We start from the raw sequence: 27211 nt of genomic DNA, 5'->3' as shown, positions 1-27211 counted from the left end.
TTCCGCACTGACATTTATATTCTCTGCATGTATGTTAGTGGTGTAGAGCCTGTCGTAGTCTCCGATGCACCTTTAGCACCTAATGAAATATTTTCCCACGTCTGCTGTTTGTGACTGATGATCTGAAATCGCAAAAACTGTCGAGTTGCACACTTGCACTGCGAGACATTCGCTGACCTTGACCTATAAGTGCCCTGCTGCGGGCGCCTCTTCAGCGTGATGATCACCGTGTGTTTTTCGGGGTGACGCGTGTCATCGCGGCAGCGGCGAGAGAACTCAAAGTGCTGAAGCAAGACGACAAAAAGGACACCGCTGACTCAAAGAGAGGCAGGGGGAGAAACGCAGGAAGAAAAGAAGGGAACAAAGAAGGGAGGATATTGTGTGTCCGGTTTGGTGTCGGCTTAACTGGACAGCCCTGCGCGCACGCATGCACGCACGCACACACACATATACAAACACACACACACACAGACACATACTTCGGTCCAGATGCCCAGATTTGTCTGGCCATCGTAAATCAGTCCAATAAAGAGATCTAAATTAGGCCATCATCAATACAGATGGGCATGTTTTCCCTGTGTGTGTGCGTGTGTGTTTGTGATTTACTCCTGGCTAGGATCTTGATTTGGTATCTAGTTGCCAGGAGAGCGAGAGAGACGGCGGAGGATTGGGGGAAAGTGGGAAGGAGAAAGAAAGCTAAAGAGGAAGAAAGACACTTCGTTCCCAGTAAACATAATTCGCATGATTGCTCCGGTTTGGTGGGTAAATATTGGATGAAGGGAGGCTCAATTACTCTCTCTTCACACACACAGACACAGATGTGCACACACACACACACACACACACACACACACACACACACACACACACACACACACACACACACACACACACACACACACAGAAGGACAAGAGCCTGTAAATCTCTAAATCGCTGCCCAACAAAGAGGCCTACTGGGACGCCCTCGCTCCTGCTTTTTCTCTTTTTTTGTCTCCTTCCTTTTTCTCTCATCCACTCGCTCTATCCCTTCATCATCCGCCTCACAGGCTCATCCTTTCCTGATCTCTTCCTGGAAGTTTATTCTTATGAGAAATCAGAGTGTTTATCGTCAGGCAAATTCATCACCCTCGCTTATAGAGACTAGTGAATATCTGAACTGCTGTTTTTCTTTTGTTGACACATTTAATCGCAGTCCATCTATTCTCTTCTTTCATTTGTACATTTCTATACTAGTTTAAAAGTAGGGATTTCCCAAAAAAAGTTGCATTTTTTTTCTCCTAAATCTGATGCGTTTTGTGTTTCTAGTAGCGGTAAAAGCAACTCAGTTCACACTATGGACCGATCCGATATTACGTATCGGTATCGGTCCGATACTGATGTAAATTACTGGATCAGATATCGGAGAGAAATAAAAAAATGTAATCGATCCATTAAATATCAAAAAAGCACCTCACAAAACTTGCAACATGGCGTAACTCGGCTCATAACCGTAGCATGTCGGAGCAGTGTGCTCACGTGATAGAGCGGCTGTGTGTATTTGTAGCCTCGCTACCAAACCAGCTTAAACTTGATAATCTGTTGTTAGAATTTATTTAATATTACTTTCTACTCGAGGATCTTTTTCTACGTAGCTGACGGCTGGTAACTGTGCAGGGGCGCATCTAGCAAAGTTTAGCCAGGGGGGCCGATAGGGCATTAACAGGGAAAAGGGGGCACAAAGACATACTTTTCTTTCTTATTCTCGTTTAAAATGTCTAGCTTTTAATAAATAATTGTCTGAATCTTACACCCAAAGTTTTAATCTTATGTAAAATATATAGAAGTCCATTACTATATATAGTAACTGTTAAGTCTAATATACCCTGGTAAGCTATACTACTTTTTCCTTTGGGAAGGTATGATCTGTGCAGTCTGCAATTCTGTAGAAGAAAGATGTTGAATCTATTTAATTATTCTTGAAAAATAATTTATTTCTGTGCATTTTTTTTTCACACTGCATCAAGTTGCAGTTGAAAAAATTTAAATTGATTACGTCGATTAAGCATCATGAGGTGGAGGGTGGGGGGTGGTTCCCTATTTTTTTTTTTTTGCTGGAAGTTTGTAACCCTATTAGTTAGGTTGCTTACTCTTTAAAATACCAGAATAGGAAGGATGGAGCAGGTTTAAGTTCATTAGATTGATCAGTTTTGCTGAACTATGAAATATTTTGGGTGCAGTGTATTTTTTACATACAGGTATAACAGAATAGCTTTAGTGTTGTTGTTTTTTTAAACTTGAGTATGAACTTATACAATATGCAGCAAGATATTAAAAAAAACAGTTTTATTGATTAAAAAACACTATATCGGATTCATATCGGTATCGGCAGATATCTAAATTTATGGTATCGGTATCGGACATAAAAAAGTGGTATTGTGCCATCTCTAGTTCAGATTGGGATAACTGTGCTGTTGGCAAACATAGTGGAGTCTGCTGTGGCTGAAAACACAAAGGAAAGATCACCAGCGAAAGAAAATGTCAGCACCCCGGCCTGAAAACACGAACACGACCGGTAACCACTTAGCAACAGTTACGCCTGTTTACTAATTTAGTCTTTTTTAACAGTGGGCCACGAGCACAAAAGGGCAAGGTTGCATTCAAATATTTTTAGAATAAAGGAGAGCCCTTCATAAGTGGGTTACTTTTTTATGTTTATTTTGTCCCATTTTAACACATTCAAAACATGAAAGCTTCAGGGTCACCTGGTCCAGCCCCAACTATATGCTTTATTAAGTCTTAAGCCTAAGCTTAAAAGTAGAGAGGGTGTCTGTCTCCTGAATCTAAACTGGGAGCTGGATCCACAGCGGAGTGGCCTGAAAGCTGAAGGCTATGCCTCCCATTTTACTTTAAATACTCTAGGAACCACAAGTAACCCTAACCCACAGTTTGAGAGTGAAATGCTCTAATGGGGCGATATGGTACTATGAGGTCTTTAAGATAAGGTGAGGCCTGATGTGACCTTGTGCTTTCAACAAGTGGAGAAAATCAATTTAACACAAATTATGAATCAAAACTCCGACATCCAGGCCTCTACAGGCCATTTTTGTGTTAAGATGCTACATTTGCACCTAGTACACCTACTTTAGGGCTCCTAAAAGAAGTTTCGGGGATGCTGTTGAACAGGAAGACCTTTGGTAACAACTGTTCCTGCATTTGCTTGGTGACGGGTGGCCACAGTGACAGCATCAGAACAACGAGAGCGTCACGCCATTGTCGTTCCAAAGAAAGAAGTCTTTGGCGTATTTTACCAGCTCTAGCCCTCTGCTTCCTGTTTTTTTTTTTCTTTTTTCTTTTATGGTCTGCCATCCTCGTCATCTACAATGTGATGCCGATGTTTATCCATATTTGGCAAAATCCACCGACCTCCGCTGACACAAAAGGATGTGATCCTTGTTTCGAGGGTGTGCTTTTAAAAACAGGCAGTACTTAGTCTTTAGCATAAAAACTAAGCAAGATAACATCTAACTGAGGTAACAAATAGGCAGTTGTTCAGAAAATTATGAATTTAGGTCACTGATTTGATATCACTGATGTTGTGACAGTACTGGGACATCAGAGTCACTCAGCAGCAGTGATGGCACCGCCTCCCTCCATCCTTTTATGCTTTCCTCTGCATCGCTCATCACCTGCTCACCTTCTTTTCTCTCCTTTTCCCTCCCTCTTCCTCTGAATTTAAGCCACTCCTCTTCCTCTGACTCCCCGTATCCTCCCAGAAGGATTAATGCCTTTTCTCTTCATGTTGTCACCATGAGACCCAGAGTGATGCATATGCTCTGTGTGTGTGTGTGTCTGTGTCTTCATGTCCTCAGCTGCCTCTGCTTTCCATATGTCTTCTGCTCGTCTATCTATGTTGTTTTTTCCTTTCCATCCTCACTCGCCGTCTTGCACAGAAAGAGGAAACAGACAGATTGTGCTCTTAAGAAATCACTATACAAACACCATATGTTTGACTATGAAGGTGTGCAAACAGAGACTGTGTGTGTGTGTGTGTGTGTTGTTCCTTCTGTTTTCTGTAAGTCTGTCTGCTTCGCTCCGTCAGTGAAGGAGATGTCTGTATTTGATTCAAGATTCGCTTGAATGCTTTCACTTGCGTGCTTTGCTTGATCATTGATCATTTTTGACCTTGCTTGTCTTTTTCAAACCTCCTCCTTAGTCTCTTTAATTTCACATCAAACACACAAACACACACTCACGGTCTTTTTCTTCTTTGCTATTAATTCGCTCTGTGGCCTTGAGGTCCACTGTGCTGTCGGTCAGTGGAGTATTTCTCTATCATGGAGACAATACTGGAACTCTTTCATGTGCTGCTCCTTCTGTGGACTGAGCAAATGCTGTTATATGAGTGTGTGTGTGTGTGAGGCACTGAGTGGACGTATCTTTTTTTGTGCCAACACACAGGCATCTGCTTCCTTTTTCCTTCTCTCTCACTCTCTCGCTTTCACTGCTATCAGACCTGGCTCTTGTCACACACACCCTGGCAGGAAAATACAAACACACACACACACACGTGCAGGCACACACACACAAACACACAGCCAGCAAAGAGAGTCCATTCTCCCTCTACATCTTTTTCCTGTCACCCTTTCTCCTTCGACAGGAACATTCTGTATTTTAGCTCAGTGCAATTTTCTGTTGATTAGAGGTCTAAGAGACATCCAAATGACACAGAGCTGCCCTGTTTTTGTTGTTGTTGTTTTTTTTAAAGCGTTTGAATCTAGTTTAAAAGTAAAAGTTTGGTAGATGTATGCATCACCGCTAGCCATTGTTTCAGCATTTCAGCAGTTGTATGCTGAGGGGAGAAAGAAAAAAGTCCAAACCAAAGCAGGTAAGCTTTAAAGAGGAAGTGGTAAGACGCCTGGGAGCCCAACACATCACAAAGTTATGTTACTTAATGTTAGACAATGTGACTGTCCAGAGCTCTGACCATGTTATGCATGAGTAGAATCTCCTTTTCTTCTACATATAGAAAAAGATCTAACGGCATTTTTAAATTGGAAAAATGGGCACTTGGTAAGTCTGAGTGTCAATCCATTGCAATAGAGAATAAATCTCCTGTTCCTGATGAGCTCCACTGGTGCCCCCTTCTCTATCAGGACCCACTCGTCAACTAATCAACATCTGGAAGGAAACGTGAATGCAGACGGACACATTTGCTGGTGGGTATTCCTGAATCTTACCTGTTAACTCTGGCTCAGTCTTAAAAAAATCTTTTTTATTTCATATTTTCCTGTGGTGGATCTCACAGCGGTCTAGATTTAGCTTGTGGTGCTTAGTGTTACAGCGTTCAGCATAGTTGTAAGACTAACGTTTGGTTAAACGCTGAGTCAGAGATATTGGCTGGAAGATAAACTTTTTGACCGAACTGTGCAGAGAGTGAAACAAAGGGAACCACAACCATAGTAAAGGGTCCCAGCCAGGCTTGAATCTGAGCCTACTGACATATGGGTCACCTGCACTACCTAGTGAGCTATATGTGCCCTAAGATGTTGACTTTTTATCCCATCTGTGTCTGCATTCCTTTGTTTTCCTACATTTAAACTCATCCGTTCATCATTAAGAAAGAAGCCTCCTAAAGCTCACCTGCGTCTGTATCTTGCCCTCTGGTTGCATAATTTTAGCGTGACACACCTTAGAAGCTGTGAGTTTGGGGACCCCGAACATTTAGGAGCTTTTGAAAAAAAGCCACACACCATTCAGCCTCCCAGCCACTTCACATAAATAACATAGAGCTACCTAAGTCGCTCTTTGACACAGTCACTGAAATTCGCAGTGGGCACGTAGCGGCCATTCCCACGTAAATCAGGAAACATGATGCTGATTCACAGCTTCCTCACACACAGGTGAATAAATATCAATTTGACGGCATATCGATGCGTCTCATCTGTTTCTCAACAATGTGAGTTGTGAGTGCCTGAGTGTGAGCTTTTAGTCAGTAAGTGTGACATTAGAAGTCAGAGTGGAGACTGGAGGCTCCTCCAGGACATCGGCAATATGTTTCCTTTCTCAGCTGCTCTTTTGTCAATCAGTCACTGATCTCACTGTCAGCAGGACAGTGACAATAACGTTTCTCTTTGTTCAAACGGCATGTGACTGAGAGGAAGGGTCTGCGTCCTGAGATTGGGCCTGTGTGTGTGTGTGTGTCTGTTGTCACTATCTCATCAGTGTCTGCGTTTTGTGTGCTATCATTACAAGCGTCTTCGTTTCTCCGCCTGCTCCGGTTTCGCGCGTGCCTGTTCACACACGTGCTGTTCCTCCTCAGATGTGTGTGTGTGTGTGTGTGTGTGTGTGTGTAGTCTTCCTTGTGTGCGTACGTTTATGTGTGTCACCCATAAAGAACAATAGCCTTGGTCATCTGACTGAGAGGCTGCAGACCACTAGCATCACATGATAGAGGCTGAAGGCCACGTCTTTGTTACCAGGCCTATTGTTAAAGCTAAGGAGACAGCTGGGGTAGGAGAAGGGAATCACTGCATGCTCAACACACACACAGAGTTACAGGAAGACCATACACAGTCACACACATGCACAAACACACACATAAACCGCCCCTCGTGACTCCAATCAGGCTCAGTGACAAAGATGATGCCTTCTTCTTCTCAACTGGAATACTAAGACACACACACACACACACACTGCAGGCAGATAGCTATAATTATAGTGACAGAAACTGGCAGGTGGCATTGTCTGCAGCATACCGCTCTCTGTCAACCAGCAATAGAAAGCAAGAGATGGCGGGGAAGACTCGGAGCTCATTCTTGGAATGACAGCAGCCTCGAGAGTGTGTGTTCATGTGATTTATGGATCTGCGTGTGTCGCACAGAAACCCAGTCCCACATATACAACTTATAATGAGTAATTAAAACAATGCACCTTTCAAAACCTCAAGGCTTTTGTAGAGAAGTGAAGTCACGAGGAAACTCTCGTTAAACTGTGTCTGCTCATAATTAGACACACACTTCAGTGTTTTGACTTCACCTTTTAGCATGACTCAGATCTTTTCCTAAGTGTTTCAATAGCCTGCAGTTCACAATGTGTTACAGGATGCTGGTGTCAGGTGTCGCTGTCCCGACCTCTGTAGTGCCCATCCCCCTCCACCCTGACCTACGCAGGCATATACACAGCAAAGCAAATAAGTATGGTATAACAGCTTCATAGAGGACTAACACTTGTACTGTTAATCTGAGCTGGTTCCCTTACGCCCTTTTAAACATTTGTATTTTAATTTGTTCTTTTAATATTTTTACAAGGGCGGGAAACATTAAATACCTGGGGGTGGTGTCAAATTAAAAGCTGGTGTCTCTAGAAGTGCTCAAAACCCAACATCACATGAAGCACAGCGAGCGTACTTTAAATACCAAGTCCAAAGCTCTGAATGCAGAATGAGGCAGAGATCAGAGCTGAGAAGAAAAAAAAAAGAGGGTGGAGAGCGAAAGAAAGCAGGACAGGTGTAGTCTTTGAAATTCACCTCCTCTCAAAAGGGCTGATGAATTACTGTGTGTGTGTGTGTGTGTGTGTGTGTGTGTGTGTGTGTGTGTGTGTGTGTGTGTGTGTGTGTGTGTGTGTGTGTGTGTTTGTCCCTTCTGGGTAGGTTATGACTAGAAGAGGTGAGGACGGCAGACAGACTGATTAAAATTAAGGGAACAATGACAAACTTAAGGTTGACGCTGATACAGAGAACGCATATTTAAGAAATGGGGGAAAAAATCTGCACTCAGGGTTTTGTTTTTTTTATTGTTACCAGTGTGAAGAGAAACACGCCTCCCAAAATCGATTCCTGGGAGTTGAGCTCAGACCCCCTTTTCACCGGGCTCACGTGAAGAAGAAGCGGAAAAGACGATTGAATAGATGAATAACGAGAGCGAAAGGGTAACAAAGAATCTAAAACGGCGGAGAAAGACATGAGGAGTTTAGCCTTTCATGAAGTGCACAGCTTATGAAATCGGATAGCCCTGAAATGTGAGTGTGTGACCAGCCTGTGGCCTCCAGGTGTTTGTGAGTGAGTGTGTGTATGTGTCGTTCAAAGTCAAAGGGTAGATTTTAGCAGAAACCACACCCACCCTTCAAGGGAGGGCATCTCTGCTCCTTTCAGACAAATACAAATGAGTATCTGTGTGTATTTGTGTGTGTGTGTGTGTGTGTGTGTGTGTGTGTGTGTGTGTGTGTGTGTGTGTGTGTGTGTGTGTGTGTGTGTGTGTGTGTGTGATGTGCAGCTGTGCTGACAGAGACAGTAAGGATCCTTGAACTGGAAAGATGAGAACGTCCTCTAGAAGGCTTCATAAAAACATCTCATTGTACATCTTATCGCTCATTGAATTCTCACACATGGAAACTTAACAGTCTCGTCCCCATCCACGCACCAGGCCTCCATTTTTCCACAGTTAAGTATAATTTCCACTAGCTCCCACTCGGCTGGACTCGACCCAATTTCCAACATTTTCCATTTCAACTGTGTACCACCTAATGTGTGCAGAGATGTTACAGCAATGCGATTAAAGTCCCGTGACATCATTTGTATGAGACACAAACACAGATATCAAGGCGATGCTGTCATTTTTCTTGTTGCTCTCACGACTCATCGAGTGCCACCAATCAGTGGCGAGCAGTCTGCTGACGCCACATTTTCAGACCGACTCAGCTCGCTTGGAACTCTGGCCTCAGCCTCCAAGTAGATACGCCTATGGTATCAAAGTTCTATGTGACTTCCTTATTGAGTTATCGTGTTCAAAAGATTTTCAAAAAACTTGACCTCTGTGTAACCCACATAAAATGGGGGTACCACTTTAAGGACTGATATGAGGAGAGATGGACAGCCTGCCCAACCAATCGAAATGCACAGGTCCCAGTATGTTTTGACCAATGGGAGAGCAGTCTGCCGCTGTATGTCCCACCTACGTGCTCTGTGTTTGCTGCTATGTGTGGAGGTAGTCGCGTGCTGGCAGGAGAAAAGAGAGACTGAAGCTTTTGAGCTGGAAAAAAAGTATTAGATATAAGTTGCAACCAACTGTGTTGCACATAAGTTCACTGGTTATCAGCTACCTTTCATGTTAAAAGTAGCCACAGTGAGTAAGCAGGCAAATGCTGCATTTTTCTGGTGACTTTAAAAAGTACCGCGTGGAGCTAAACTGTTAGCCTTTGTTAGCTCTGGTTGCTATCAACTGCCTGGAAGTTCATCTTAATCTGCTTCCAGAAGCAAGGTAACACTTGAAGCGCAACTTATGTTTATTTTTCCTTCATGTCGTATTACGGTTATTAAAGAGAAAACAACATGTCCTGTTACGTTATTTAGAGCCCTGCATTTTCCGACCGAGAGACACTATGCCATTGTCTTCGGCCGTGATGCGCTGAGATCGGTGAGCACATGTTGTATGTCTCAGTTAGTTCATGTCTGTTTCACATTTTATTGTTGAGAAACTGAATTAATCTCAATTGTTTGATTAATAATTGTCGCATATGCGACATATATGCATATGCACTGACTTTACTTGGTTTAATGCAGTTTGTGTAAGAGAAATGTTTTATTTTTGCAAATTTGAGTATTTTTATTGCAAATTTATGTTGAATGTGATTTAAACAAAATCCTAAGTTGTGAATTATAGCTAGAACAGCATAATTAATATTTGAATTGCTCTTCTGACCCTGTCTGTTGACAGGTCAGGTTTTTTTTGTATGCTGAATTGTTCCTGAGGTGGATTCCTCCAGTGAAATAGGATTCCTCCGGTGAAATAGATGGCGAGCCTTCCCACCTGGACTTAGAGAGACTGAGATTCGCTTCTTTTCCACTTGATGATCTGCTGCACCTTGCGGTGTGGTAGGACTGTATCACTCACACTTTCACGCACAGCTGGTTATACATAAGACCACTGACTGACATTCTTTCATCCCTATTTTCTTTCACACCCTGGGAATTTTTTGGACTTTACCCCTTGGACATTTTTTATTTGGGACTTTAAATAATGAGCTGTTGTGTAGAGCATTCTCCACATGTGAAAAGAGTGTGAAATTTTCATTTGAATGTGCATTGGATTTGTGTAATCTGTTTCTATAAGAGTTAAGGAGTCAGGTTACTAGGGTGCACCCGAGCATTGAAACCCGAGCATTGAAACCCGAACATTGAAAACCAAAAATAACACTTGGCCAAGTCATTGCTTTAGTAGTTTGTGTTTTACTTTTCTTTTAATTTTTGTAAGTTTCCTTTCTACCATTGTAAAGTGTCTTTAACCTGTGCTTGTCAACCTTATGGTTTATGTCACTAAAGTTGGCTGGTTCTTTTGAGTTACATTCTTGTCTCTGTGTCTCATTTGAACACACCCCTGTGCTCCTATAGTCGAGCCTATTGGCCCATTGATATATTCTTTTCAACAATTCCCCTTACTGTGTTACAGTGAGAGCTTTGGCGAGCCAGCCAGGAGCATGGTTGTGTGTGTTTAAGTGCTAGACAATTTGTGTGTGGTGTTTAAAAGTGCTTAATCTGAGCTTTAACTTCTAGAGAGAAAATGGATGTTGTGCTAAGTGAATCCGTCAGAATTCCCAATTCTGTAGTTGTTAGTGGGATCACAGGATCAGAGACTGATGAGGAAGTGTCCACTTTCCTCCAAAAATATGGTTCCATCAACCGTTACTTTCGTCTAGACGATCCTGAGTCAGATTACCACAAGCACATGATCATCGAGTTTACACATGAGACTGCCATGCACACATTGGAGCCACTGTTACCTCTGCGGCTTCCAAGTACAACCCAAGCAGGCATCGTGTATGAGTTAAAGGCCTTAGGAAGTGTTTACTCCCTTGATGCCAGAAACAAAGCCACTAAAATGTACATGGAACAGCTCCGTGAAATTGCCAAACTGAGTGGAAATTCATTAGAGGAGATGTTAAAGGAAGAACTTAAAAATCTGGTTTCATCGGCAGGAAGTGCTATTTCCCAGTCATCTCAAACTGGTCCAGAATCCTCAACTGTACAGAGCCCACTTCCACAGAAAGACTTAACCAGCAAGGGAGACGTTTCATTTTCTGAGGACCCTCAATCAGGTGTACCTCTAGACTCCACAGTTTTGACATCACCAAATAACGCAAGTAAATCTCTTACCTCTCCCAATTTCAGTGAAAACCTGACTGATTTCAGCCCCTCACAGACTCTTCCAGCTTCTTCTGGGGCCGCTTCTAGCCCCATAATTGATGTTAATCCAACTGCTGTTCAGCGAGTAGTTGTTGAGCATGTAGTGCGCAGCAATGAGAGCTCACCCCAGTTCGCATCATCTGGTAGACTCAGGGCTTATTCGGGCAAGAGCCCACGTCCTAGCCATGAGGCAGATTATGATACGTGGCGAGCTAGTGTTGAAATCCTTATTAGAGATCCTTCTGTGTCTGATCTGCACTGCACACATCGTATACTTGACAGTCTGCTTCCTCCTGCTTCCGAGATGATTAAACATCTGAGTCCACAGTCTAGACCCTCTGCTTATCTTGAGTTGCTTGACTCTGCCTACGGAACAGTCGAAGATGGTGATGAGCTGCATGCTAGGTTCATGAGCACATTTCAAAATGATGGAGAGAGAGCTTCTGTTTTCCTGCAGAGGCTGCACACTGCATTAAGTAGAGCCATGAGACGTGGTGGTGTGTCCGCTCATGATTTTAACCAACAGCTCTTAAAGCAGTTCATTCGAGGTTGTTGGGAGAATGCACTAATAATCGATCTTCAGCTAGAACAAAAAAAAGAAAACCCACCTTCCTTTGCAGAGCTGCTGCTTCTTCTTAGGACAGAAGAAGATAAACAGGCTGCAAAACTGAGCCGCATGAGGCAGCATTTTAGTCATGCTAAGTCTGCCCAAAACTCTAGAAAGCAGCACGCCACGTCACACGTGCAACTCGCTCACACCACCAATAATCTGGTGGACAAATCTGATCTTGAGACGCTAAAGCAACAAGTTGCTGACCTCAGCATTCAGCTTAACAGTCTTGTATCTGAGAATCATAAGACGAAACAACCTAAGCAGCAAAAAGCGAGGTCCGTCACACCTGACACCCACGGTGTGAAACCAAAAGTGGCCAGTCAGCATCCCTCCACATTTAAAGCTAACAGTAGACCACGTCCATGGTACTGTTTCCAGTGTGGGGAGGATGGCCATGTCGTCTCAGTTTGTGATAAAGCGCCAAACCCTTCCCTTGTAGCAGCTAAGAAAAGACAGCTGAAAGAAAAACAGGCTGCTTGGGAAGCCTCTAATGCTTCTCGAAGTGAGGCACATTTAAACTGAAGCCTACTCCCATAGAGGGACATATGGGAGTGGAGTCTCGCAATGTCAGTCCCAAAATCCTGAAACCTGCCATTAAAAACGTTAAAGTGGAAGGATCAAAATTTCCACATGGCCTTGTAGGAACTAAGACCACAGCTCAAGTAACTATTGCAGGAAGAGACACAAACTGTCTTTTGGACACGGGTTCACAAGTCACAACTGTACCCCAGTCTTTTTATGAAGAACATCTTGCAGATCTGACCATTCATCCCTTAAATGAGTTGCTTGAAGTGGAGGGTGCCAATGGCCAGTCTGTCCCTTACTTAGGATATGTTGAGCTTACCATCACCTTTCCTAAAGAGTTTGTAGGCTCTGATATTGATGTTCACACTCTGGCCTTGGTTATCCCCCATCTCCGCTCTACAGCCCATGAGCAGGTACTCATAGGCACAAACACCCTTGATGCCCTCTATGCTAATTACCAGAAGCTTTCACCCTTTCAGCCTTTGTTTAATGGGTATCAAGCAGTTCTCCAAATACTTGAGATGCGACAAAGAAACTTTAACTCTGGTAGCCTTGGTTGTGCAAAACTGACAGGTAAGATGCCTGCAGTCGTTCCTGCAGGACAGACTGTTGTCCTGGAGGCCTCTGTCAATGTAAATCCCGTGAACATGCAAAGAGATGTTGTCCTTGAACATCCTTCAGCCTCTTCACTACCAAATGGCTTGCTAGTTTCAGCAATTGCAGTCACTTTACCACGCAAACGTCAGTGTCTTCTCCCTGTCGTAGTGAGAAATGAAACCAACCATGACATTGTCATACCCCCCAAAACACCTTTGGCAGATGTTAATGCTATCTTGCAAGTGCTACACAAAGAGCAAACTGTCAGAGAACCAGACTGCTCTAAATTTCAAGCTAAGTCTTCCTCAGAACTGAGCTTTGATTTTGGAGATTCGCCCTTACCCACTGAATGGAAGGAGCGAGTTACAAACATGTTAAACGACATGCCAAATGTCTTCTCTCAGAACGAATTGGACTTTGGACACACTGACAAAGTCAAACACCATATCAAACTCAGTGATGCGACACCCTTTAAACAGAGAGCACGTCCCATACACCCCAATGATGTGGATGCTGTGAGACAACATCTACAGGAACTCCTTGATTCTGGTGTTATACGAGAATCTGAGTCCCCGTTTGCTTCCCCCATTGTTGTCGTTCGTAAAAAGAATGGCTCTGTTCGTCTGTGTGTAGACTACAGAAAGCTGAACCTGCAGACCATCAAAGACGCTTATGCCCTTCCAAAATTGGAAGATGCATTCAGTGCTCTTGCAGGTTCTAAGTGGTTTTCGGTCCTAGACCTCAAGTCTGGATACTACCAGGTTGAGATGGAGGAAGCAGACAAGAATAAGACCGCATTTGTTTGCCCACTTGGATTTTGGGAATTTAATAGGATGCCCCAGGGGATCACAAATGCGCCTTCGACGTTCCAGAGATTGATGGAGAAGTGTGTAGGAGATATGAATCTCAAAGAGGTTCTGGTGTTCATTGATGACCTGATTGTCTTCTCATCATCCCTGGAGGAACATGAACAGCGTTTGAAACATGTCCTGCAACGACTGATGTCATATGGCTTGAAACTGGCACCAGAAAAGTGCAAATTCTTTCAGACCTCGGTAAAATACCTTGGTCACATTGTTTCCGCAAGAGGAGTAGAGACTGACCCTGACAAAGTTGAGGCCTTAAAGACCTGGCCTATCCCCACAAATCTTAAGGAACTTCAGTCCTTTTTAGGATTTGCTGGATATTATCGAAGGTTTATTCAGGGCTACTCTATCATTGTCAGACCACTTAACGAACTAACCTCGGGCTACCCACCAATTAGGAAGCGGAACAACAAGCCAAGGACACACGCAAATTCAGAGTATCGCAACCCAAAGGAACCTTTTGGTCAGCGTTGGACACCTCAATGTCAGGAGGCCTTTGACCAAATAATAGCAAAGCTAACCTCCGCTCCAATCTTGGGATTTGCAGACCCCCAGCTTCCATATGTTTTACATACGGACGCCAGTACCATTGGCCTTGGTGCTGCCTTATATCAGGTACAAGATGGACAGTCCAGGGTCATAGCTTTTGCAAGTCGTGGTCTTTCAAAGAGTGAGAGAAAGTACCCAGCCCATAAGCTGGAGTTTTTGGCCCTTAAGTGGGCAGTCACGGAAAAATTCTCTGACTACCTATATGGTACAGACTTTGTAGTAGTGACTGACAGCAACCCTCTTACATACATTTTGACCTCTGCAAAGCTTGATGCAACAGGGTATAGGTGGCTGTCCAGTCTTTCCACCTATTCATTTAGTCTTCAGTACAGAGCGGGAAAACAAAATCTGGATGCTGATGCGCTCTCGCGCCGTCCTCACAGTCCACCAGAGGATGATTATGCATCTAAGAAGGAGAGTGAGAGAATCCGGCAGTTCACACTGTACCATCTGAGCAACCCTGAGAGTCCAGAGACTGTTCCCTTGGATGTAATTCAGGCTATTTGTGAGCGCCATATGGTCACCTCAGCCGTAGCTAATGTTGGATCCACCACTTCTGGGTTGACCTTAGTTGAATCCCTCACTCACCAGTCCACAGCTATTCCTGACTGCTTCCAACAGGAGCAAGTGGATGGGCTTCCCATTGCCCACTCAATTTCTGAGAAGGAGTTGAGGCAAAAGCAGACATTGGACCCTGCTATCAATGCAGTGATTGTACTCTTGGAGACTGGCGAAACTCCACCTCCCAGCCTTAGGTTAGAGCTACCAGAACTTCCCCTGTTACTCAGAGAGTTAAATCGGCTTGAAATACAGAACGGAGTGCTCTACCGTAAGCGGCAAGATGGTCCCAACACCTCATATCAGCTTGTGCTCCCTGAGGAGCTAAGAGCCACAGCACTTACAAGCCTTCATCATGATATGGGCCATCTTGGAGTCGAACGAACAGTAGACTTGGCAAGGGCCAGATTTTATTGGCCGAAAATGCACATGACCATAGAAAAAATGGTCAAATCTTGTGAGCGATGTATTCGTCGAAAAATGCCTCCAGAGAAAGCTGCTCCATTGATAAACATTAAGACCTGCAGACCTCTCGAACTAGTGTGCATGGACTTTTTATCAATAGAGCCAGATCGCTCAAACACGAAAGATGTATTGGTCATAACTGACCATTTCACAAAGTATGCTGTGGCAGTGCCAACTCCAAATCAACGAGCACAGACTGTAGCAAAGTGTCTCTGGGACAACTTCATTGTCCATTATGGTTTTCCCGAAAAGCTTCTTAGTGATCAGGGTCCTGACTTTGAATCAAAGACCATCAAGGAACTCTGTGAACTTACTGGCATGAAGAAAGTGCGTACAACCCCCTACCACCCTAGAGGGAATCCGGTTGAGAGATTCAACCGCACTCTTCTCCAGATGCTTGGGACACTGGATCGGTCAGATAAACTCCACTGGAGAGACTTCGTCAAGTCTCTGGTACATGCTTATAATTGTACGAAGAGTGACGTGACTGGATTTTCCCCCTATGAATTGATGTTTGGGAGGCAACCAAGACTGCCCATTGACTTAATCTTTAGGTTGCCCACTAATGCTACTAAGCAGACTCATTCCCAGTACGTCGGTAACCTAAAATCTCGTTTGGAAGAAAGCTACCGGATTGCCACAAATAATGCACAAAAGAATGCAGGTCGCAACAAAGCCAGATTTGACCGACGAGTGGTTGAATCAACATTGCAGAGTGGAGACAGAGTTCTTGTACGAAATGTGAAGCTGCGTGGAAAACATAAGCTGGCAGATAAGTGGGAAACGGATGTTTATATTGTCCTTAAGCGAGCTGGAGAAATGCCGGTCTACACAGTTAAACCTGAGGGTAAAGATGGACCTGTGCGAACTCTACATCGTGACTTGCTTCTCCCATGTGGATTTCTGTCAGCAGCTGCAGAACCCGAGACAGTCAAAACCCATCCAAACAGGAGACCCAGAACAAGGCAGTGTTCCGTTGTCGAGGGTGAAGATGAAATTCCCTCTGATATGGATGATGTATCTGATTGGACATTTCGCCCTCTCATTACATCAAAGTCCGATGTATATGTCCCAGTACATGAAACTCACAAGTTGAGTAAACCTCCTTGTGTGGTCAGACAATCAGCAGAACCAGAGGTGCCTACAGTTTCACTTCCACCTGATCCTCCTGCCACTAAATCCCTTGTAGAGGAAGGTGAAGGAATGATTCAGGATGTACCTGAACGTGACAACTCACCTGACCGTGACAACTCACCTGAACGTGACAACTCACCTGAAGCAAACATACTGCATGGGCTTGACTCAGCCAAAGGACTTCCTCAAAGTTCAGAATTGCAGCAGTCTGAGGAAGCTCCTCAAGATGATGGGATGAGCTCTGATGCAGCATGTGAAGAAGGATTAAGTGATGTGAACAGACCTGTTACTGAACAGCCTGAACCTGTGATGATCCAGAATAATGGACTTCAAGATGCTGAGCCATCTCTTCGTCGTTCTAACAGATTGCAAGCAAAGCCCAAGAGACTGCATTATGTGACACTTGGGAATCCTCTGATAACGGTGGTGAATTCTCTTTTTCAAGGCCTAAGTGAGGCATTGACTAGCTCTTTAAATGGATTTGAAGATCCAACTAGTAATTATGTTGGAAAGGTCAAAGCAGTGTAACTCAGTGCTACCCTGCAGATGCCCAGGGACGGGCATACCATCAAGAGGGGAGGGTGTAACCCACATAAAATGGGGGTACCACTTTAAGGACTGATATGAGGAGAGATGGACAGCCTGCCCAACCAATCGAAATGCACAGGTCCCAGTATGTTTTGACCAATGGGAGAGCAGTCTGCCGCTGTATGTCCCACCTACGTGCTCTGTGTTTGCTGCTATGTGTGGAGGTAGTCGCGTGCTGGCAGGAGAAAAGAGAGACTGAAGCTTTTGAGCTGGAAAAAAAGTATTAGATATAAGTTGCAACCAACTGTGTTGCACATAAGTTCACTGGTTATCAGCTACCTTTCATGTTAAAAGTAGCCACAGTGAGTAAGCAGGCAAATGCTGCATTTTTCTGGTGACTTTAAAAAGTACCGCGTGGAGCTAAACTGTTAGCCTTTGTTAGCTCTGGTTGCTATCAACTGCCTGGAAGTTCATCTTAATCTGCTTCCAGAAGCAAGGTAACACTTGAAGCGCAACTTATGTTTATTTTTCCTTCATGTCGTATTACGGTTATTAAAGAGAAAACAACATGTCCTGTTACGTTATTTAGAGCCCTGCATTTTCCGACCGAGAGACACTATGCCATTGTCTTCGGCCGTGATGCGCTGAGATCGGTGAGCACATGTTGTATGTCTCAGTTAGTTCATGTCTGTTTCACATTTTATTGTTGAGAAACTGAATTAATCTCAATTGTTTGATTAATAATTGTCGCATATGCGACATATATGCATATGCACTGACTTTACTTGGTTTAATGCAGTTTGTGTAAGAGAAATGTTTTATTTTTGCAAATTTGAGTATTTTTATTGCAAATTTATGTTGAATGTGATTTAAACAAAATCCTAAGTTGTGAATTATAGCTAGAACAGCATAATTAATATTTGAATTGCTCTTCTGACCCTGTCTGTTGACAGGTCAGGTTTTTTTTGTATGCTGAATTGTTCCTGAGGTGGATTCCTCCAGTGAAATAGGATTCCTCCGGTGAAATAGATGGCGAGCCTTCCCACCTGGACTTAGAGAGACTGAGATTCGCTTCTTTTCCACTTGATGATCTGCTGCACCTTGCGGTGTGGTAGGACTGTATCACTCACACTTTCACGCACAGCTGGTTATACATAAGACCACTGACTGACATTCTTTCATCCCTATTTTCTTTCACACCCTGGGAATTTTTTGGACTTTACCCCTTGGACATTTTTTATTTGGGACTTTAAATAATGAGCTGTTGTGTAGAGCATTCTCCACATGTGAAAAGAGTGTGAAATTTTCATTTGAATGTGCATTGGATTTGTGTAATCTGTTTCTATAAGAGTTAAGGAGTCAGGTTACTAGGGTGCACCCGAGCATTGAAACCCGAGCATTGAAACCCGAACATTGAAAACCAAAAATAACACTTGGCCAAGTCATTGCTTTAGTAGTTTGTGTTTTACTTTTCTTTTAATTTTTGTAAGTTTCCTTTCTACCATTGTAAAGTGTCTTTAACCTGTGCTTGTCAACCTTATGGTTTATGTCACTAAAGTTGGCTGGTTCTTTTGAGTTACATTCTTGTCTCTGTGTCTCATTTGAACACACCCCTGTGCTCCTATAGTCGAGCCTATTGGCCCATTGATATATTCTTTTCAACAATTCCCCTTACTGTGTTACATCTGACCTTAAGGTCAAGGTCACTCAGATTCAAGCTCGTCTGAGATTTTTAGTAGATACACCTGTGGCATCAACTTGAAACTCCTATGTCACTTTGTTCTGAACTTATCGCATTCACCAACTTGGGTGTCCAAGTCACCCAGCTGCCCGCCCCGCAGGGTGAGAAGAATACCTCATCAGCCTTTTATGGCTGAGGGGTAAAAATGTTCCTGGTACCAGGCACTACCACCTAATGGAAAACCCTAAAGCCTGAGCCGAGACGAGCCGAGCTGAGCAGGTACTGGTGGAGTCAGTCTGCATGTTTAGGAATGTGCTCCCGTTTGCTCTGGCAGGCCTAACCCACCAAAGCATAAATCCTTAATAAGTTCAAAACACACACTCTCAGGCAAGTCAGGAGCGGCGCGCCTAATGCTGCTGGCAGCCTTAACCAACAACTCGTCAATCTGTTCTCGGTATATTAAAAAAAAGAGGAAACATTTCTCTCCCTCCTGGCAGAAGGTAGGAGCTGACACCTTTCCCTGAGCGTCCTGGCAAAGAAAACCCCTCTGTCTTTTTTTTGTTTGGTTTTTGAAGATGAGACTATTCCCTGTTTCCTCTCTCCCTTACTCCAGTTTCCTTCTTCTTTTCGCCTTCCTCATTAGTTGGTGGGCAGAGCTGCAATTAGCACAAAATTGTTTCAGAGATTGGGGGGGGGGGGGTGAGGAGAGAGTAAGGATGGAGAGACAGTGAGAGAGAGGGAGAGGTAAACAAGACAGAAGAGTTGAAAGAATGTGGCTGGAGGAGAAGGTAATTAATGAAGGTGCTATAATTACTGGGGCCTGTTTACGCCAACACACACACACACACACACACACACACACACACACACACACACACACACACACACACACACACACACACACACACACACACATCACTTACCTTTCCACTGCAATAACTATTTAAAATGCTGGCCCTGTAACTTTACTAATGACAGGCTTTTTTGTTTCCTCAACCGAAGCATGGGCCATTTTAAAAATTCACCACATAGAGCTTTAGTTAAGATTTGGCTCCATTTTAACCAGGAAAACATAACCTTGGAAGTACAAAGATGTAAAAAGTAACAATAATAAAGATGATGACACAATAGTAAGAGTAGACATAAGATGGGATGGAAGGATTATGGAGGGGAAGAACAAAAATTAGAGCAAAGGTGGAGGGAAAAGTTAAGGGGACAACGGGGAGGAATTGGAGGGCGATAAGAAAGAGGAGGAGAGGAGAGGACAAAGGCAAATGAAAGGAGGATGCGAAGGAGAGGAGGTGACGAAGAGACCATATCAATAGAGGACACATTCAGCAGGAAGAGGGGGAGGAAGGAGAGGGAGCAAGGAAAGAGCAAAAAGTGGAGGAAGGAGAGGAGGGAGGGAGGTGCGATGGGGACAAACCAAGGTGGAACTCTGATGATGCTAAATTTGGCGAAAGGAGAAGACTTCTGTGTGTGTGTGTGTGTGTGTGTGTGTGTGTGTGTGTGTGTGTGTGTGTGTACATGTCGGGAGACTTGCTGAATCGGCCGTGGTTCCAGTTTCACGCCTCTGAGTTTGACAGAGGGGGAGAGAGAGAGGGGAAAAGAGAAGGAGACAGAGAGAGCGAGAGGGTCCCTAGCCAGTAATGTTCCCTCAGGGCGGAAAAGAAGGAGGGAGGTGAGGAGAGGAGGAGGAGGAAGAGGCAGGCACGAAAGGGGACAAAGTAGGGGAAGAAAATGTATATGCACAGTTACAAACACTTCATTGCTTGGAGAACACTCGACCTTTTTCTAATGTCCTTACAAGCATTATAGCTTTATAGTATAACTATCAACCTTCATAACTTCTAACACAATCTGTATTTATACTGATTTACTATATTTACTGTTCACCACAAGTCTTCTTAATCAGACATCTGTTAAGACCAACTAGGCTAATAATAAGTTATTGACTTTATATAAAAGCTGGATGTGGCCTCCAGGTCTGAAGAACAATCTATCATCTAATTACCAAACAAGCTGAATCACCAGACCAAGGTGCTGGACCCATCTGGCGTATGTTTTAAGTATCTCGCTCTTCGCACTGTGTAGCTGCATGTGACCAAAACAGCTGGACAACAAATGTAAAATGAAGCTTCGGATACAAAAAAAATCACACCCCTTGCCTTCAACTGCAAAAACCTGTCATAATCGGCATTCTTTCCCATGGCCAGCAGAGGGCAGCTACTCCGATGCAAAAAATTAGGCAGATCACATAGGTACGGTGGCCCTGAGAGGGCAAATGCACTGAAAAGCACAAAAAACATAATGGGAACAGATAAAAAATAAACAAAAGATGAATAAAATACATCGGAAATAGAAAAAAACCCCGCAGCAAATGCTAAGAAAATACAAAAATAAGAAAACAAGTGTTTTTGGGGACACAATAACATGGCAGAAACAACAAGCTAACAGCAAACGGCTAATAGCAAAGAGCAAACAGCTTCATTTCATATGAACCATAAGATTAAAATACTCAATGCATCATTTTCTCCCTAACAACACTGATTTATACTGTGTCAATACCAAGTTCAATCCTTTGCATTCTTTACTTCTTGTCACTTCCGCGGCTTGTCCGTCCCATTATTGTATCCCCAGAAACACTTCTGTTGTGTTTTATTCACATTCTTTAGTATTTTGTGGGCTTTTGCAGCATTTTTCTATTTGCTGGTGTTTTCTTAAGGTGCAGTTCATTTGACCTCTCAAACCCGCTGTATATTGGAGTCAGTTGGCACAGCAAAAAAGGTCGTGAGTTTGAATCTAACGGCCAGCTGGGGTCTTTTTGTGTGGAATTTTGCATTTTCTCCACAGTACAAAGACGTGCATGGGTCGGTTTAACTGGCACTTCTAAATTGGCCATTAGTGTGAATGTGTTATTCCTGCAACAGGCTGGGGAACTGTTCAGGGTGAATCTCACCTCACTATAATAGCTAGACTTCAGCCCCACTATGACCCTAAACCGGGTTTTATTTCTCTATTATTTGTCTATCAATTGTGAGTTTAAAGTGAAAAATGAACACAATATGAAACTCATTTTGTAATATTTGTCCCAGTTAAACTAAAATAGATGCAGTAAAATATAGTTTATCAGCTGACTCTTTCCCTCAGCCCTCCCTGTGTCTGGTTGTTCCTGTTAAAAGTGAATTTTTCCTTCCCCCTTTTACCAAATGCTTCCTCACAGGGGGTTACTTGATTTTAGGGGTTTTCTCTTTATTATTATAGGGTCTTTACCTTACAATATAAAGATCCTTGAGGTTGCTGTTGTTGTGCTTTGGCGGTACATAATATATATGTTATTTAATTGGCAATAAACTAGTACATACCACTGAGCACGCTCAACTCAAGACTCCATCTTTTACGTAAGGTTTGTGGTCTCGATAAGGCTCTAGTTTTTGTGTTTGTCTTGTACGCGAAAACCTAGCCACTGAATGATGTTTTTCCAGTACTTTAATGTAGTCCCCTTATTTTAAAGTTTAATCAAATGCAGCTAAGAACAAATAAGATCATTTTTAACAGTGTTTGGTTACAAGTGCACAACATCACATGCTAATTCTTAACAAAACGTGTTTAATGGCTTTAATAGCTCAGTTTCAGGTTTAAAGAGTTTGTGGGCTGATTTTCAAACTGCACTGTGCAGTCAAATGGATGCAACTAATGAATGCATGAACGGTACAAACTCAAATCAAACACTTTCTGTCATCAAAAGCTTAACTGAAAGCTTTTGATGATTTAAAAAAAAAACAGCTAGTAATGATCCTACCACAGGTTCACCTACAGAAACCTTGTTGTGACTTTTACTTCCTCTAGAAAGTCAAATATGATTGTCTTCTTGGCCAAAAAAGTGCAACTGAGCCCTGGTTTAAAGGTCTTCTGGACCCAGTTTGAACTTTAAACCTGACCCTCCTATCTCTATAAATAATCACACATACTCATTATTTGCATGCGTGTGTCCGCTTCCTGTACATGCTCTTTTCATACACACCTGTGAAATGCTACCTGACTCTTGTTATGCAAACTATGCAAAGCATTTGCTATTAATTTCTCCAAATAGCCTACTTCAATATCACAAACCCTTTGCAGCATGAATATGAGGGTGTGTCGTGTCTGCGAGTCTCTTTATCCATTTAAGCTTTGGCATTTGTATCCTTAAGCAAAAAAAGAAAAAGCGAAGTGTGCGTGTGTGTCAGCGATAAGGTGTAAGCTAATGGACATCTAAATGCTGCTGATGTTACATTGGATAGTTTAAGGGCCCTCAGGTCCCCTTAGACCAATACTGGAAGAGGAAAAGTGAGAGAGGGAATGTGACTTCTGCAAATCGCTTTGACAAGGACACCCGTGCCTCGAGCGGCGTCCTCTCTCGCCTCATCGAGCACACACACAGCAACATCCACACCTCAGCAGAATTGTGAGGTGACTGTTGCACTCTGAACAGCTGACTTGGTGGAGGACATTTGTGTGAGTGAGTGTGTTTGAGCTACGCTGAATTCAGTTTTAATCCGGTAACGAGAGAAACGGGTAGAAAGTATGGGAAACTTTTCAGTCTTACTAGATCGAGGAGGCTTTTGATTTCTGAAATGTTTGGAGAAAAATGGTACTTTAATTAAACTGAAGGCAACCTGACATTGCATTCCAAAGTTTGGCAAACAGATATTTTTTATTAAAAAACAAACAAACAAACAAAAAAAAGACCTTTTCCAAAAAATGTCATGTTTTTGGAAGATTTTCTATGGGTTTAAGAGAGAAGTTAAACCACCAAACTTTGCAAGAGAACACCACTAAAGATAAAACATAAGTTTAAGAGGGCTTACCATTAAAGGTGGAGCACAATATTGAAGCAGCGATATATCTTATTGCTTCAACTTTCAATATGTGAGCTACACACTAGTGCAGGTGTACCTAAAGCAATGGTAAACAGTGACAGCCGACCAAAGCAAATCATTGAGCTGATTAAATGAAATATCACACACACACACACACACACACACACACACACACACACACACACACACACACACACACACACACACACACACACACACACACACACACCATGATACAGTGAATAAATAATAAATACACAAGTTCTGCTTTTTGTCTTTTTAAGGGTATTACTATTTTTTAGTTACTCTGATACTAATGCAGCATCATAGATAAACAACATATCAAGTAGTACAGACGTGCTGTAGAGTGACAGTTTCCCACTGTTGCTTACTTTGAGTTTCCCTCCCTATTTGCCATTTTCTCTCCATATTTTCTGTCGTTGAGTGGAACGTCTACTTCCTGTTATACAAATTAATACACCTGGCGTCCCCTAAAAAGGACAGCCCAGCTTACCTCAAAGTCGTTGGCCTTGTTGTAGTGCATGTTGAGTGCCCTGAAGAGTTCGGCATCTCGCCCCACAGTCAGCTCCTCGGCAGCAGTCACACCCTCGTTGATGGCCTGCCGAGCAAACTTCTCCATCTGGATGTAGTAGAACTCCCTGAAGTTGCTGAACCACTTGATCAGCTGGGAGGTGATGCATCGATTGAACTGTACGAGAAGAGCATCATAAATATAAAAAAAAGAGCTTTAACATTACATTTCCACCGCATGCACATGTTCCCGTAGAGCTGGGATTTTCCGCATGTGTGCAATAGAACTGTTGGTCTTAATAGCAAAATCACAACATGTCCTCTAATGTTGTGTGTTTTAATTCAACTAAATTGAATTAAAACTAATTAAAACTAATTCAATTTAGTTTTATTTACATAATCACAACGACAGTCACCTCGAGGTGCTTTATATTGTAAATTAAAGACCCTACAATAATACAGAGAAAGCTCCAACAATCACTCAACCCACTATGAGCAAGCATTTGGCGACAGTGGGAAGGATAAACTGCCATTTAACAGGAAGGAACCTCAGGGAGTTTGTTATTTATGTTTGTGTTCTCTTTTTAGCAGCATCAGGTTGTGTTAAAGTATTTTTTGTTGAATCATACCAATTAACATGATCCATTGTGCAGAAATTTTTGATGACTTTTGGTTGTAAGGTAACAAATCTTCGAAAAAGAGGCAGAAGACGGACTGCTTATTGCTGCTTCCTGTTTGTTGATGTAGACGTATCATAGCACAGCTGATGTTTTCTTTGGAACTTATTTGCCTGATGCTCTATCATCAAATTTGCCTTGAACTGGGCCTCCGTATGAATGCTCACATTACATTGTGGCACTACATGTTCAGATGAATTTGCTTTTTGTTCTGCAGCCTACATTTTCCATGCAAGTCTATGCAAATATAGCTCTAATTGTATGTCAACACTGTGCTGGGACTAAATAATAAGAAGGAATGTAGACAGTGTTGTTTTTTATTTGAATTTTTTGGTGTGTATACGTACACTGGAAGTTAGAGAAAAACAGGAACTATTGCCCCAATCAACCACCCCCTCTCCACACGTCTGTATTTGTCCTCCTCATTAGCCACTAGTACAACGAACACCTTTAGGCTCCTCGCTGGAGAAAAAACATCTCTTTAAACTGCAGCAATCACACAAGAATATCCCAAATATTAACTTATTGTTATGCCAGTTCGGGCTTTCACACAGAGCCAAACTGACATTAACAAGTCGTTAAACCCTCATCCTCATCAGCCTTACGACCACTGCGGAAAACGTCTGTTCCGATCCAGTTTTTTAGTTTAGCGAAGTTGATTTTACCAAAATGTTATTAAATAATTGAGCTTTTACTAAATTAACATCAAGCTAGTTGTAGTGATATCAAATACTAATTTGAGTTTGGAAACAAACAGCTACAATTTCACATAATTGGCAAATCATCATTTTCCTGCACCAATAAATGATTCTTTTTTGATAATTTTCCACCTTTAAATAGATAAACTTCTTGTGTATTTGTATCACAGGATATAGAGCAGGAATAAAGGAAGGAAAAGGGAAAGTATCAGTGCGTACAGCAAGCACTGTGTGTGAAAATGCACAACAAACTTGAAGGGCTGAACATATTTTAAGAGATTTCTGTAAGTTTTAAGAGAATCATTTGGAGGTTTTTAAGGCAGCATTACATATAAAATATGTCTGAGTTTTCATCGTTCTCTGGAAAAAGAAATAAAACCCCCCACACATTAATGTTTTTTAAAAAGCACAGCGACAGCTCAGTGAAAGTGTATGTGGTGTGTTTGTGTGTGTGTGCTCAGTGGAGGGGAAAAACGGCTTTGACACAGAGATTAAGCTCAGTATTGTTACAAGACATTGTCTCACAGGAGCGAGGGATGAGCGAGAGAGATAGAGGGAAAGAAAGACAGACGGGGGAGAGCGAGCCGAATGGTGCGAGGCAGCGTGGAGAAAAAAATAGGAATGCACGGAGAGGGAGCGCAGCGGAGGACGGCCGAGGGAAAGAGATATTTTTTCAGGAACGGTTAGAGGGGGTGACATAATGGAGCATAATAGAGCGTGGTGCTGTGTGTGTGTGCAGGAGAAGGAAAGGGAGTTGGTTTTAAAGAGCATAGTGACAGGAGGGAAGAGTGTGTGCGTGAGTGTGTTGGTGACCCACAAAAGAGTAGCATGAAGGGAATCTGATAACTCAGCAATTAACACATACAAGAAGATGTCATTTGTAAAAAAAACAAAACATAACCATCCTGCCACAAACTCAAAGTAGGATAACAAGGACACCCACATTAATAATTAACATATTTTAGTTATTATTTTCACGAATAAATAAAGGTTAATTATGCAACTGTTTGTGTATCTGTACCATACAGGCTTCCAGATATGATCCACCTAAGAAGTTGGAAGATGTATCACAGTTTATCTGAGGATGCTGATGTAAGAATTTTAAATCCAGCAAAATTTTCGAAAACCTAAATTTTGCTTCTTCACTGTCTGATCACTGAAGTAAAAGGTGATAGGCATCAATTAAATAATCATTTAAGTCCCAATTTGAATTCAAATTGCCAGCATTTTACAAAGTCTCAAATATAATTACACGATTCACTCAAAAGTTTGGGGTCACTTAGAAATCGCCTTCTTTTTTTTGTGTAATCAAAGTTTTGGTTTTAATAATATTAACAATAACAAATAATCAGGGCATTGACAGTGGTTAAGACTTTTAATGGGCTTCATATGTCATTTTCATGCAGCCATCACACCGTGCTCCAGTGCCACACTGGGCTACGTAATGTAAGCATAGCGTGTTAAAAGGCTAATTGATTATTATAAAAGCCATTTTCCAGCCATGTTGGAACAGCTTTGATGACTAAAGGAGAACATCAGACTTCAATTACAGTCTCACAAAGGTCAACAAAAGTAGTTTTCTTCTAAGAAATGTGAGAAATGATTAAAATAGTGAATTTTTTATACGACAGTATAATAAAATAAAATGGCACAAACTGTTTCTAATCAGTGTATAACTGAGTACATCAGAGAGTCTAGTATGAGAAACAGCTCTGTTAACTGGTACTCAAAAATCAGCAACTTCAGCATCGACAGCCAACACTTGATTCTG

The 27211-nt window shown here is 42.5% G+C and overlaps 1 protein-coding gene and 2 long non-coding RNA genes across 3 annotated transcripts in view; 2 read left to right on the top strand and 1 right to left on the bottom strand.

The window, feature by feature from the left end:
- Positions 1 to 27211, bottom strand: part of prox1a (prospero homeobox 1a) — a 53688-nt gene that overhangs the window by 6809 nt on the left and 19668 nt on the right. Inside the window, exon 6 of the mRNA XM_080878466.1 lies at positions 24049 to 24243. Within this exon, the coding sequence (XP_080734592.1) occupies positions 24049 to 24243 (195 nt within the window). The remainder of the gene's footprint in view (positions 1 to 24048; positions 24244 to 27211) is intronic.
- On the top strand, positions 8834 to 10412 carry LOC308393872. The gene is made up of 3 exons (XR_013971051.1): positions 8834 to 9234; positions 9327 to 9390; positions 9691 to 10412. It is a non-coding gene; the product is annotated as an uncharacterized lncRNA (long non-coding RNA).
- Positions 17079 to 18570, top strand: LOC308393871. The gene is made up of 3 exons (XR_013971050.1): positions 17079 to 17488; positions 17581 to 17644; positions 17945 to 18570. It is a non-coding gene; the product is annotated as an uncharacterized lncRNA (long non-coding RNA).

This window comes from Rhamphochromis sp. 'chilingali' (assembly GCF_963969265.1).
Source record: "Rhamphochromis sp. 'chilingali' genome assembly, chromosome: 3".
Taxonomy (NCBI): Eukaryota; Metazoa; Chordata; class Actinopteri; order Cichliformes; family Cichlidae; genus Rhamphochromis; species Rhamphochromis sp. 'chilingali'.
Note: the sequence above shows the minus strand (reverse complement) of the source record. Positions and strands in the feature narration are given on the sequence as shown.